The 13,264-nt window shown below is 60.8% G+C and overlaps 1 protein-coding gene across 3 annotated transcripts in view; it reads right to left on the bottom strand.

The window, feature by feature from the left end:
* Window positions 1-13,264, bottom strand: part of BAIAP2 (BAI1 associated protein 2) — a 34,454-nt gene continuing 21,190 nt past the window's right edge. The window contains exons 7-14 of one of the 3 annotated variants that reach the window (XM_026036901.1): window positions 8,715-8,867; window positions 7,529-7,756; window positions 6,630-6,831; window positions 5,994-6,195; window positions 5,789-5,857; window positions 5,339-5,501; window positions 3,637-3,671; window positions 1-505 (exon numbers count right to left, since the gene is read on the bottom strand). In XM_026036901.1, the coding sequence (XP_025892686.1) occupies window positions 436-505; window positions 3,637-3,671; window positions 5,339-5,501; window positions 5,789-5,857; window positions 5,994-6,195; window positions 6,630-6,831; window positions 7,529-7,756; window positions 8,715-8,867 (1,122 nt within the window). In that variant the 3' untranslated portion in view covers window positions 1-435. Of the gene's footprint in view, window positions 506-1,480; window positions 1,521-2,171; window positions 3,215-3,636; window positions 3,672-5,338; window positions 5,502-5,788; window positions 5,858-5,993; window positions 6,196-6,629; window positions 6,832-7,528; window positions 7,757-8,714; window positions 8,868-13,264 lie in introns of those variants that run through there. The other 2 variants (XM_026036903.1, XM_026036902.1) reach the window with 2 other exon arrangements.

The raw sequence follows: 13,264 nt of genomic DNA, 5'->3' as shown, positions 1-13,264 counted from the left end.
CTGCTGCCACCTCCTCAGCGTATTCTAGTGTCTATTTTACAGCAGTACCGTTACTCCCTGCTACTGAGGGCCAGCAGCGTCACCAGCCACGTGCCACCAGCCCGGGGAGTGGTCGGGAGCTGGCAGGGGACTTGTCAGCCCCCTGGCTCCTAAGGAGACCCAGGGCTTCCCCACGTCCCCCTGCCTTGGTGGCATCACCCCGTGTGCTGCTCTGGCTCTGCACGTGCAAAGCAGCGGCTGCTCAGCTGCAGCTCAGCCCTCCACGGCTGCGACGATCAAGCTGGGACGAGGGGAGAGGAATCAGCGCTAGCTTTAGCCTTCGGCTTTCAAAGCAGCAGGATTATATGAACTCTGCCTAAAAACGCGGCTCCGGAAAGGCGGGCACGCGGGCGGCGGCGAGGGGAGCCCGCGTGCCAAGCGCGCGGCCGGCCCGGATCAGCTGAGCAGCGGAGCCGACCTGTCGTTCGTCACTGTGGGTTTCAGCTGCACGTTGGCAAAGGGGTTTCTGCGGAGAGAGAGGAAGGCAGAGTTTAGCGGGAGCGCCGCGAGCGCCGGGTGCAACGGTGCCGCTTTCGGCCACCTCGCTGCGGAGCTGGCCCTCCGGCACCGCAGGACCAGGGCCGCGCAGCAAAGGCCTTGGCGGGCACCGGAGCGGCCAGGGCTCCGGAGGCCTTTGCAGAGGAGCGAAACGGCTGAGGAAGAGGCAGGGAGCTGGCGGGAGGAAGGGCTCCGGGCGCCGGCCGGTGTCCGCACCCCGCGTGCCTCCATCCCGCGCGCTCGCCGCAGCGCTCCCGCTGCGCCCGCGCTGCTGTGGCGAGGGCTGCACGGGGAGCCCCGGGCCCTGCGCTGCCGCCGCAGCCTCCCCGCGCCGCGCACTGTGCTCGCACTTGCTTTCTTCAAAGGATAAATTGCTTTTTTTTTCCCTTTCCCCCTTAAAAATAGGGTAATTAATTTCCCACTTAATTAATGCAGCTCCTTAGCTCCCTTCTCCCCCTATCATGCCAAAATAGATCTCCAGGCTGAGCGCAGGAAAGGTTGCTTTGATGAGTCACCAGGGGTTGTGATTTAACCGTTTGTGCTCCCGGCAGAGAGGAGCGGCTTGGAGCAGCGCCCGCGGAGCCGCCAAGCCCCAAGGAGGCCGCGGGAGCCGCCCGGAGAGGCGGCGCGAGCGAGAGAAGCTGCTCAACAAGCTGGGACTCGGTGACCGCGCAGGGCTGGTCCCGGCAGCACCCGGCACCCAGCGCCTGCGACCAGAGCATGCGCATGAAAAGCAGGACGGGGCAGCCCGGCGCCCGCAGGAGGGCAGCGTGAGAGGCGGGCGGGCGCAGCGGGGTGAGCGGCAGCGGCTCCGGGCACCAGCAAAAGCCCCCGGCTCCATTTGAGACCCCGCTGCTGGCGGGGGGGACGAGCAGCACGGCGACGGCCCCAGCACCCCGAAAGCAGTGCCGGGCGCGCGCAAACCGCCAACTTACTAACTACGGTCAGGGGCCTCTCAAAACCTGGCCACTTCAACATCGGCGCTGCAAGGGAAACAGAAGGCAGGTTGGAGGAGGCCGGCGCGGCGCGGCCAACGCGCTCGGCAGCGCAGGCGGCTCGGCCGGCGGCTCCGCATGCGCCTGCAGCCGGGCAGAGGCAGCCAAGGGAGGACGAGCTGCATTGACGGGCACGCAGCAGCTCTGCAGCGCGGCAGCCCCGGCGCCCGCACGGCAGCCCTGCGCAGACGGGAAGGAAGGGCAAGGCCGGCGCTTCCTTCCCCGGCGAAGCTCGCACGAGGCGCGGGAATGGCGCTCGCGGCATTCCCGGCGTTCCCGGGGACGGCGGCGCCGGGAGCGCACGGTTTGCAGGAGCACGCGGCCGGAGCCGGGCTCGCTGCTCCCGCCTGCACGCGGGGACGCGGAGCCGCAGCCCGGACACAGACACGAGCCCCGCGGCGCCACGCACAAATGGAGGAAAAAGAAAAAGAAAAACGAGCAAAACAAAAGCAAGGCATGGCCTGTGCAGGCTGGTGGATGGTCAGCAACACATGGAAGCCGAAAAAGACACCGAGGCCCAGCTCAATGCAATAAATAAAACTTTTATTCAAACAATAACTCAGTACAGGGCACATTTCTCTCTGGCTTTAAAAAAAAAAATGTTTTTTCAGCACTTTACAGTCCTCATACAAGTTCTGCTTTTTTTTTTTTTTTTTTTTGCTTTTTTTTTTCCTTCTACATTTAGTCATTTAGCAATGAAATATCTCGGGTTAAAAATCTTTAGCAAAATCATGACATCAGCGCGGGAGGCTCTCACTCCAATATGCCCATAGTCTGGTATATAAAACAAAAACTTCTCCGTGTGTCTGTGTGTCTGTGCATATATTGCCAGCAATGTCCGAGTAAACAGGCAGGTGAGAGGTTTTAAAAATCACACTGGAAAAAGGAAGCGTGTGGAGCTTTGCAGGGAGCCGGGCGCGGGCAGGAGCCTCAATCCCAGCCCAGCCCCGGGACACAGGGCGGCCCGAGCGCGGGGTCCGTCCCCAGGACGGCACTGGGGTCACTTAAGCCCAATTTTTAGGTGCAAAGGCGGCTTCAACCCGCCCTGCCTCAGCCCCGAGCACTAACGTGAGGTAACAATACCTTGCTACAAAAAATATATATATACATATATATTTATAAAACAACAAGGAGAAACCCTTCCGAGAGGGTGCCGGCAGAGAACCAGCCGTTTTGCTCCGGGGCCGGGGCCCGCGGAGCATCCACTTCTCCTCCCGCAACCTTGCGCGCTCGGTTGGCTCGAAGTGGATGGGGAGGAGAGGGAGCAGAGCTGCCTTCCCTTCCCGAGCGAGGCCGGGGGTAACAGTACAGATACCAGAGGGCATGCACGCGGGCGGCAGCCTGCAAGGAGCGTGGTCCGTGCGTGCGGGGCCCGCGCGCAGGGCACGGAGCGGCAGCGCCGCGCGGGCACCGTGCCCCGGCCGGCACCGGCCGCCTGGCAGTGTCTGCTCTGAAAGGCTTCAGAAACAAGGGCACTGTGAACACCGGGAGGGCATGGAGAAGCACCATGGATTTCCTTGAAGTTCACAAGAGTTTCAACTCCGAAAGAAGGAGAGAGAGAAAAGGGGAGGGGAAAGGGGGGGGGAATAAAGGGGGAAAGAAGCAGAAAGCTCTTCCAAGCAGCAAGTTGCCCCTGCTAGCCAAGGTGTCCTCACACCGTTGATACCAAACTGCCACTGCCGCTGCGGAACAAAGCACAGAGATGCCAGAGCGGCCGGAGAAGCCCGCGGTGCCCGCGCGCCCACGGAGCCGACGGCGCCGCGCGGAGCCAGCCGCGCGCCCCGCTGCTCCACACGAAGGAGAAGGAGCTTCCAGGTGGGAGCAGGCACCTGGGCGAGACCCTGCAAAGCTCCTGCTCCGTGAGCCCTCGCTATCCTGCTTTAAGCTGGAGGGCAGGAGCCCAGCACAGAGCGCGCGGGCTGCGGTAGCCAGGACGGCGGCGGCCCCTCTGCCCTGCGCGGGGGCTGCTGGGCGCCTCTGCTCGGACCAAGCCTTGCACCGTATCCGTATCCTCCTCCGAACGCCCCAGGCACCGCCCTGCGCCCCGCCGGCCACGCGGACCTGTCGTCCCGGGCGCACACCGGTTCGCGGCAAGGAGTCTTACCTGCTAACGGATCTCGTCCCGTAGTCATCGAGGCCCTGCGGGAGAAGCAGAGGAGGCCGTGAGTCGCCGGGGGCACCGGCTAAGCCCTTTCGGGTGCCTCTGGAGGGGCACAAGAACAAACCCAAATGCATCAGGACCCAGAGGCGTTCTGGGCTAAGAGCCAATGCATCTGAAGATGAAAGAGGAGCAATGGAGATGATCTGCACGGGATTTACGCCGCAGGGAGCAAAGTTGCACGGCTCTCTTCGGATCAAGACTTAATCTAGCAAGACAAGAGCAACGGCTGAGCGGGCTCGGGTTTGCTCTGGCCAGCACCACCTTTGTGCCAGGATCCGCTTTGGAGACACGAGACACGCTTGGAAAGGGATCACACAGCAAGGTCGAGAAAGACCAGTGAAATGTTCCATGGAGAAGGGAAGTGTTTGCACTGTACCAGCTCCCACCAGAAACCACACAGAGTTTTGGACCGTTTTCTACTCAGCTGACACTAGGGGCGTTTTGCAGAGCGGGGAGGAGGACGGCTGCTCGGAGCACGTGGGACTGAGCTCAAAGATCCAGCCGGGACACATCCCAGCGCTGGGACACGGACCGAGGATCAGCTCTGCTCCCCGCGACAAACACCGAAACCCGAAGGCAGGACCACGTGTCTCTGCGGCAGGGATCAGAGACCAGGGCTCCCCATGCCAGAGAACAGTCCCGCTCATGAACCCCCAAATCCAGCAGCAAGGCCTGCCCGGAATGGCTCCCACTGGGCTCAGACTAGCAAGGATGGGGATCAAGCACCCGTCCATCCCCTGGAGCCTTCCCAGGGCGGCTGCAGCCTTTGCAGCCATGCAGAAGGGACGGGACCCGAGCGCCCGTGTCCCTTCTCTCCCTGTCCGCTGGCACATGCCCATTGCACCGGGAAAGCCGTGGGGATGTCTGCCTGGACAGCCACGCTGGGGGGTCGCGTTGCTTGCGCGGCTGCCGGGCTACCTGCTTGCAAACCCCGCGGACCATCCGAGCCCGGGGGCGGCAGCTGCCGGCTCACGTGGTGACTCCCTCCGCTTGCACCCGCAAGCGCAGGAGAAAAAGGGTCCAGCTCCCTGTGAGCAGCTCGTTTCTGGTGGGAGGCTCTCGTGGCGTTGGCAAGTGTTGTCCATTGGGGGTTTACGGGGCTGTTTTGTGCCTCCTGAGTCTTGCCGGCTCTGCCCAGCTTAGTCAAAGCGGCCCGTGCTCTCCGGTCCCTTTGCCTCTTCCCTGGGGTCCCTGTCTCCTTTCTCCCTATGCTGGGAGAGACGCTCAGCGGAGACAGCCTGAAGCCCTGGGCAAGCCGCAAGAACTACCAGGCAAAACCAGCCAACTGTCCATAAATCCCAGCGGAAACATTGCATCTGTTTGGACTTACAGCTGTTGACCTAGTATAAGGCTTGTAGTGAGCAGATGGTGGTTGGCAGAGGCCACTGGAATAGTCTTTAATTGCACAACCATAGGGCATAAGGTAGTCCTACAAATAACGAACACAGGCCTGTTGGAGAGGAGCCCGGGGGCACGGCGAGAACACGAACCCGTTCCCTGCACAGCCCCGGCAGGACCCCGCAGACCCCGGCTCCTGGCGCGCGTTGCTGCGGAGTTAAACCCCGGCGCTGGCTCGAGCGTCTCCCGGGATTAGCACCCGCCCGCTCCGCGGACCCGCGGCGGGAAGCGGCCGCGGGGCGCTCACCTGGGCGAAGGCGGGCACGGCCACGCTGTACGGGCGCTGCTTGAAGGTGCCGGTGCCCTGCGAGGGGAAGGCCTGCGAGGACATGCCGTAGTCGGGCGGCGGGATGGCCACGTCGTCCTTGTCCAGCAGGTTGCCCGTGCTGCTGCTCTTGCCCTGCTGCAGGCTGGGGACGCAAAGAGCGGCGTCACTTGCGCTGACTTGCAGCTCCTTCCCTGCAGGAAGGGCAGTGCCCACCGCCCCGGCACAGAGCCAGACCCCCCGATATAACCTGCCCCCCGCTGCGGGTCTGTGCCATGAATCCCCAGCAATGCACACTATATCCTGAGGAAATCATTAAATGTTCCCAGCCCAAGTCAGCAAGACCGGCTCGACCCTCCTCTTGCAAACAGAGCAGGCACAGCCCCCCGGGCGGCACCCCCGGCGCTCGGTGCCGGCACCGCGCTGCCCTACCTGGCATGGACCCGCTCGCCTCCGTCCGTGTCCAGCACCCGCGTGTACGAGAAGGGAAACCAGCCTCTCCTGCAAGGCAAACGCCCAGGACAGAGTCAAACCGGGGTCTTGTGATGGGAGAGACACAAACAGCTAAAGGAGGCCGCGTGGCTGCACCGGGGCCAGGAGAGACGGAGCCCTGGGCGCCGCGACGCCCCCCACTCACATCTTGGTTTTCTCGCTCTCCCCGTAGTGCCACCCGTCGCGGGCCTCGGGCACCAGCAGCGTGATGAGGTCTCCCTCTTTGAAGCTCAGGAGGGTGCTGTTATCACCAGCAGCGTGAGAGAAAATAGCCTGCACCCTCGTCCGGCCGTTCCTCTCGAGCCCTGCGGCCATGGAGCTGGAGCGCGGCAGCGTCTTGTTTTCAGCTGGCGGGAGACAAAGACCAAGAAATGCGCCGAGATTTGAATGCGGTGGTTCGCTACTGTGGCATTGACACGACCGAGGACAGGACGTGGTCCCTAACACCTCTTTATCTCACTCCAGGTACTAATAAAAATGGGTCTTCAAAACCCGCCTGGATGCCACCCTGTGCCACGTGCTCTAGGTGTGCCTGCTTGAGCAGGAAGGTTGGACTAGATGATCTCTAGAGGTCCCTTCCAACCTTGAATATTCTGTGAAAACCCTTAGCAGAAAGACCAGGTTCTCATTTGTGCTGCAGCGCTGCTCTCCTAAAGTCCCTGCAGCTTCCGTTACCTCTGTTCATTTTCCTAATCCCGTGCGGAGGGGAGCTCAGCACGTCTCCCCCGAGACGCACCCTCCGGCCCAGGGAACGGGGACAGGGCGGGGAAGGGGCCCTCACCGGACGCGTAGCTGTTTTTCGGCGGAACGTTTTTGCGAACGGGAAGAGTATTCGAGTAAGAGTCGCTCAGCTGCTTCTGAGGCTGGGGAGGAGATAAAGATTTGGGCTGTGCTGGCTTCATCTCAGACCAGTGGCTGTACTCATCACTGTCTGCGCCGGAGACTCCGTTCATCAGCGGCATGGCCTCCTGCGCCGACATGCGCTACGGAGAAAGGAGAGGAGGGGAGGGAAGACGAGAAGGGGCTTCATTAGGCACCCCAGGCGTCCCCGGCGAGACGGGGCGGCAGCTCCCGGCAACACGGACCACTGCGGAGCAGAAGCTCGGGCCTCTCGGGCTGGTTCCCACCTACCTGAGCACAAAGCCCCGGGAAGGGCAGCAGGAGGCACCTCTACAGTACTGCGTCCCTCCGAGCCGTCTGGCACCCAATACATCTCTCCTGAGCGCCACCGCTCAGCTCATCCCCTCCGTACCGCGCAGGGACATGCTGCTCTGAAGGGACTTGCAGCACCCGGCTCCGCTCTAGGCACCTTTTCCTGAGGTTCCTTCAGCTGGGCTCCCACCAGGGTGCTCTGAACCCAGCGAGCTCCCGCTGCCAGACCAGTCTAGCTCCCCCAACCCGACTGGGAGCCCTCACTGCCTCTGGGAGCCGGGACACCCCACAGGGCAGCGCCCAAACGGGGCACAACAAGGACAGAACGAGGGGGCTGTTCTGCACCATGTCCCACCACGGCACTGCCCCGATGCCCGGGACGCGCAGGGTCCAACCCCTCGCGCACCCGGTGCATTGTGGCAGGCAACTAAAGCCCGGCTTGCTGAGGACAGCGGTGACACCGGCCCGGGCTCCCGCCTCCTGCTTTGCTCAGCACATCAGCGCAACCTTTGCTATGCAGATACTTACTCCTACAAAAGGTGCCAGCTCCGGGGGGACAGGGAGAGGTTTGGCACCAGGAATGGGGTCAGAGATGATGAGGTTTGATTTGGATGTAGACAGAGGGCTGGGCATGATGGTGCCATTGCTGCTGGCAGCCATCTGCTGCATGAGCTGTATGGCGCGGTCCGGGATCTTGTTGGGATCCGAGCACGACTGCTGCCACAGCGGGAGCTTCTGCGTCAACATTTCTTTCCCCTGCAACACAGAAGGCCAAAACGGCATGAGGGCCCAGGAGCCCAGAGCGAAAGGCGGCCCAGGAAGGAGATGCTGGAACAGAAGGGACCATTTTCACCCCAGACAGACGCGGGTCCCTCGTGTTCCGCACCAGGATGGCTGCAGCTACCGCCTCTGGACTGCGAGCAAGACCGATTGGTGCCTTCGTGCACGGCACGACGAGACAAAGCTCGGGGCCTCGATCTCCCGGGCTCTGCTGGCACCCGAGCCATGGAGGCGGCATGAAAAACAGCGGCGAGCGGGAGGCGGTTTGTCCGCCCGCCTCATTGCGTCGCGCACGCCAGGACAGCGCAGCCCCAGCCGGGAAGCGGCAAAACGGCCCTGGGGCTCAGCCAGGGGATGCACGGGGAGGAAGACGGCGGCTAGCGGGAATGGGGGCGCCGGCGGCTGCCGCACCCTCGCTGCGCGGCGCCCACCGCGCCCGTTCCCGAGGGATGCGCCCGCTCCGGGGCCGAGGGCTTCCCCGGGCGGCTGTGCCCGCAGGGGCCGGGAGCGCCGCTCTCCCCGCGCCCGCTCAGTGCGCGGGCGGCATCTGCTGCCTGTTGATTCAGCATCTCGTGCAGCACGAGGACGGCGCTGAGTAACGGCGGCTCCGCCACCGCTCCCCGTGCCGAGCGCAGCCTCGACAGATGGGAGCTGCGAGCGACGGCGGGAGGCCAGAACGGGAGCCTCGGAGCCTGCCGCGGAGCAGCGTGTGCCGGTGCCACCCCCTGGCATCCCCTGCCACCCCCTGGGCACCCCTGGAAACCCCTGGGACCCTCTGCCATCCCAACACTCCGCTCCAGCCCTCCAGGAACCACCAGACCCTTGTGCAGGGGATGTGGGCAGCATGGAAAGCGTAAGGGAGGCTGAATGCACGGGTGTCTCCTGCATCCCATGGGTGCCTCCGGCGTGCCACGGGTGCCCCTGCGCCGCTCACCTTGGCATGGTAGGTGATGGCGCTCTTGGCCACGGCACACTGTTTCTCCACCAGGAAGCAGAAGCGCCTCCGCTCCTCGGTGAGCGCCGTCTTGTAGCCGTCAGACACGTAGGTTTCCAGCTCGCCCTGCTTGCTGCTGATGGCCTCGATGTACTAGGGCAGAGGGGCAGGAGGGAGGTGCTGAGGGTGGGCACGGGTGCCCGCAGCCCGCGCTCCCCACGCACCCCCTGCCCAGCAGTGCTGACTAGGTGCGGGGAGCGGGGAGCGCGCGGGTGGCAGAGGCAGGGACACGGCGGAGGCAGGGATGCAGTGGAGGCAGGGATGCAGTGGAGGCAGGGATGTGGCGGAGGCAGGGACACGGCGCAGGCAGGGATGCAGTGGAGGCAGGGATGCAGTGGAGGCTGGGATGTGGTGGAGGCTGGGACACGGCGCAGGCAGGGACGTGGCGCTTGCTCAGTGGCACCGTGCGCTCTTGCTCACCGCAGCATCGCCCGCCCGCGGCCGCCTCCGCAGCTTTGCACGCACAGCTGCTCCCTGCGTCCCACCGGCACCAGCTCCCTCTGCGAGCACCCACTGGGCACAGGCACCGCGCGCTGGCACCCGGCGCACGCCACGGGACAGAGCCCTGCGGCACCTCCCCACAGGAGGGTTCGGCTCCTCGTGCCCAGGCTGAGTGCACAGGGCAGCTCCCTAACCCCTGACCCGGCTGCTTTCTCCACCCTAGGACCTTGGCATGTCCCCAGCCTCTCTGCAAGGAGCAGCGCTGCTGAAGAGCCCTGCCACCACCGCTGCCATCACCTCTCCTGGGACACCAACCTGCAGCCCAGCCTGTCAAACCTATTTCAGAAACTCCGAGCTTTCATTAGAGAATTAAACTGGAAATTTGGGGCCCAGAGAAGCCTTTTTTTCCTCTCCTTCTCTCCACCTTGTTTAACAGTTTTATTTTTGGCATGCTACAATATTTATTAGCAGGCACTTACAAAACAGGGCAAACCTCAAACAGATTAAGTGACATGCCTAACTTCAAAGCAGGCTTATTTTAGGGCAGGAGCTGGTCCTGCCGCAGCCCCGCTCCGTGCATTCCCCCTGCACAGCAGAAAAGCCTGGGATGTGGCTGGGCGCAGTGACGATCCCATGGAGCATCCGATGGAGCATCCCAGCCAGGACACGGCCAGAAGGGACTGGGAAGAGCCAGGGGTGCCCGGGCTGCCCCACACCGCAGTGGGGCACGTGGCCACCAGCACGCGGGACGACGGGCCACGTGCTGCGGGGCGGCCGGCAGTGGGAGGATGCACTCAGCTGGAGAAGGGAAAACCAAGGCAGGAGCCGAGTGGGCTCAGGACACCCAAAACTCATCCCATTTAATTGGAGCAGCAAAAGGGGAAGGTCGGAGCAAGATGAGCCCCATCCTGCAGCACGAGCCCTCCCGGGGCCAGGTCCTGCACACGCAGGGGACATTTCTCCACCTGGGCAACAACAGATTTACCTTCAGTCATGACTTAAATAAGCAGGTTTAAACCTTCTTTATAGCCCCGATTTCCATCTTGCCTTGTGAGTGTACTTTTAATTATTTCATGGGAGAGAAGCTTGTTCTAACCGGCTGCAGCCATTCAGAGAAGACTGTTTGCAAGCAGAGAGCCTTTGCTCTAAATTTAGTGTTCTCCGTGCTTTAACCACACTTTATGTAAATAGGCATGACGTGCCCCTGATTTATTCACACCCTTGATTGTAAGATGTTGTTACATTGGAAAATGGTGAACCCACATCTTACTCGGTAGATTTCATTTGGGGTAACTTCTAGAAAGGCTATTTAAATAAAAACCGTGTTAAATACGCCAGAGGTGTTTTCTTTTGCTGTGCAGCACGCTGCAAGACTTCCCTGCTTTAGCGAGCCAGGCAAAGCACCACGGCTGCAGCCCCGTGTCCTTGGGCGGGCAGGAGGAGCAAGGCGGCCTCCATCCCCTGCCCAAGGGAAGGGGCACCCGAAATAACCCGGCACCTCTGCCTCCCAGGGCCCTGCTCAGCTTGCAGCCCCCCTAAGGACAGGGAGGCTCAGGGCACTGGTGCTGCACTGGTTTCCATGGCATGGGACTGTCATTCCCAGGAGGATTTTGAGGACAAGCGTGCACCAAGCACCTTGCAATTTAAAGGATTAGTGCAACCCAAGAAATATGGGACTCCATTGAGGTTATCAGGTCCAAATTCAGAAGTGGAGCATTGTGAATCTAAGCAAAATTACAGTTTAAAGGAGAAAACCCTGCGATTTTGGAGCTCGCCGCCCCTGAGCGCGGGCAGGAGCCTGTGGGAGCGCGGCCCGGCCCCGAGCAGCTCCGGGAGCCTTTTTCTGGGTTTCTAGGTTGGAGAGACCTCAGATAACTCCCCTCTCTCCCCCCGCCCGCCGCGTGCAGCGACTTGGCGCTCGCCAGGAGCCGCTGACCTAATTAGCGGTGTCAGTGCTCGCCTGCGCTAACGCCGCTGCGGAGCGGGCGCCCGAGCCAGGACCCCCGCGCCAGCGCCGGGGCCGCGCTCCAGCCCCACTGCCCTGGCGCACGGGGCACCCCCGGCTGCTCGGGCCTTAAAGTAGGAAGGAGAGATGCCGTGGCTGCTGCAACCGCTGCTACCGGGCTCGCTCCATCTGCAAACAGGAGCATTTGCAGCCGGAGCCGCATCCGAGGCAGCTGCTGCGGCAGCCAGGGGCCAGAGCGAGCAGGGACCTTGTCCCCAGCAACAGCAGGAGCAACGGAGAAAGGAAAAGCCGAGGAGGGAAGGGATTCTGCCAGCCACGCCAGAGCGGGAGATGCTGAAGGCTTGAAGAGAAAATGCGGAGAGGAGAGGCTTTATTTAGGGAGCAACAAGGGGGAATAATTGCAGAGCAATAGGATAAAAACCGGGAAGAGGTTAGGCTGATTAGCAGAGAAGGAGGTTTTAAATTGTCCAGCAGTTTCTCGACGAAACACCTGCCCAAACTGAACCCCAGGATCATCTAGTTTGGAGAAAACAACAGTTTTGGGGACCCTCAGCCCCATTAGCTCCAGGCAGGGAAAGCAGCAGTGATAAGAGACAAGTGACACAGGTTGGCACCAAGTGTCTCCCTGTGCAGTGGAGGGCACAGCGTGGCTTGGGACAGGGCGGGTTGGATCCGGTTCCATTTAGCTGGGCAGGACAGCACCTTGCTTTAGCCCTGGGATTTTGGGATGCTCTTCCCAGAGGAGCAGCAGGGAGGAGACCAGAGCTTGGAAGTGGCCCAGGGATCACCCAGTCTGGCTCTTGCATTAGTGCAAAGAAAGCCAGGAAACTTTCTATACGTGCACCAGAGAGGAACTCCTTCCTATACATGCACCAGAGCGATCTATACGTGCACCAGAGACCCGTGACACTGCAGGTCTCCCCTCCCTCAAAGCTCATTACACTATAAATGGTCAAAGAAGCCTCCAAGGGATCGAGGTGCAAGGTTGGGTGACGGGAACCAAGTCGAGGTTCCTCCAGCCCCAATTTGGCCACAGAAAGTTGGATGCTGTTGAGCACTGGGAGCAGAGCATCTCAGCTCGCGATCTCTGCCTGGATCCTCCATCAAGTATTTCACACCCGCGTCCCCTCCTGCCTCTGCTCTCTGCATCTGGTGCTTTACGACACACAACCTAACTCAGCTTAAAACATTCTTAAAATCTGGAGGAAATTATTTGGAGCCACGGTGCTTTTATATAATTCTCCCCTATTTGTCTTTTATATAAGCCCTTGTAACCTGGTTAGCGTAAACTCCGTGCAAGTTAGCATTCCTTGACCTATAGCTAAAATTATTTCTCCTGATGGGAATATCAAAATGAGGTTTCAATTACAAAAGTTTATAAAAACCTCTAAGCCATTTGGCACAATGGTACTTAATGCTTAAAATACTCGTTCACACAGGAACAGAGGCAGATGCAAAGTGCAGAACACACCAGCATCTGGGCAGGAGCTCAACACGGACCATATATCTCCTTAACCAGCTGCTCCAAAGCCCATTGCCCCCAGCTGAGCAAACCTGCGTTTCCTTTGCAGAAGGAAGCAGAAGTCGCCAAGATGTGTGAGGCTGGAGAAGGACACAAGGGACGGGACGCTCTAGTCTGCCTTTCTCCAGCCCAGCTGAGCGGAGCTCGCCCAGATGGTCGTACTGATGAAGGGTCTCAAGGACCCTCATGTGGGGACGGCCACATCCATGGTCAGACAGGGCCTCTCCATCCTGCCGTTTGCACAAGTTACCAGCCCCACTTTTCGCCTCAGCTGCACACCGAGGTCCCATCTCCAACACCAGCGCGGATTGATGAACCAACATAACCGCGTTGCCCACTTGCTGATTCAATCAAGGTCATAAACCCTCTGTGACCCCGATTGGATAGCTCGATCATAGCCAACATTTAATGGAATTACGGCAATTCAGCTTCCTTGATGCTGATTTAGTCTTAGCATTTGTTCTCATTCTTTTTTTATAAAAGACATGAAGTGAATAGAATTGGTTTATTCGAGGTCTCTATTCCCAGGTCTCAGTCTAGGCCAAAAAAAAAAAAAAAAAA

The sequence above is a fragment of the Nothoprocta perdicaria genome, unplaced genomic scaffold (genome assembly GCF_003342845.1).
Source record: "Nothoprocta perdicaria isolate Ctin4 unplaced genomic scaffold, notPer1 scaffold_187, whole genome shotgun sequence".
Lineage (NCBI taxonomy): Eukaryota > Metazoa > Chordata > Aves > Tinamiformes > Tinamidae > Nothoprocta > Nothoprocta perdicaria.
This window is presented reverse-complemented; position numbering and strand designations above follow the sequence as displayed.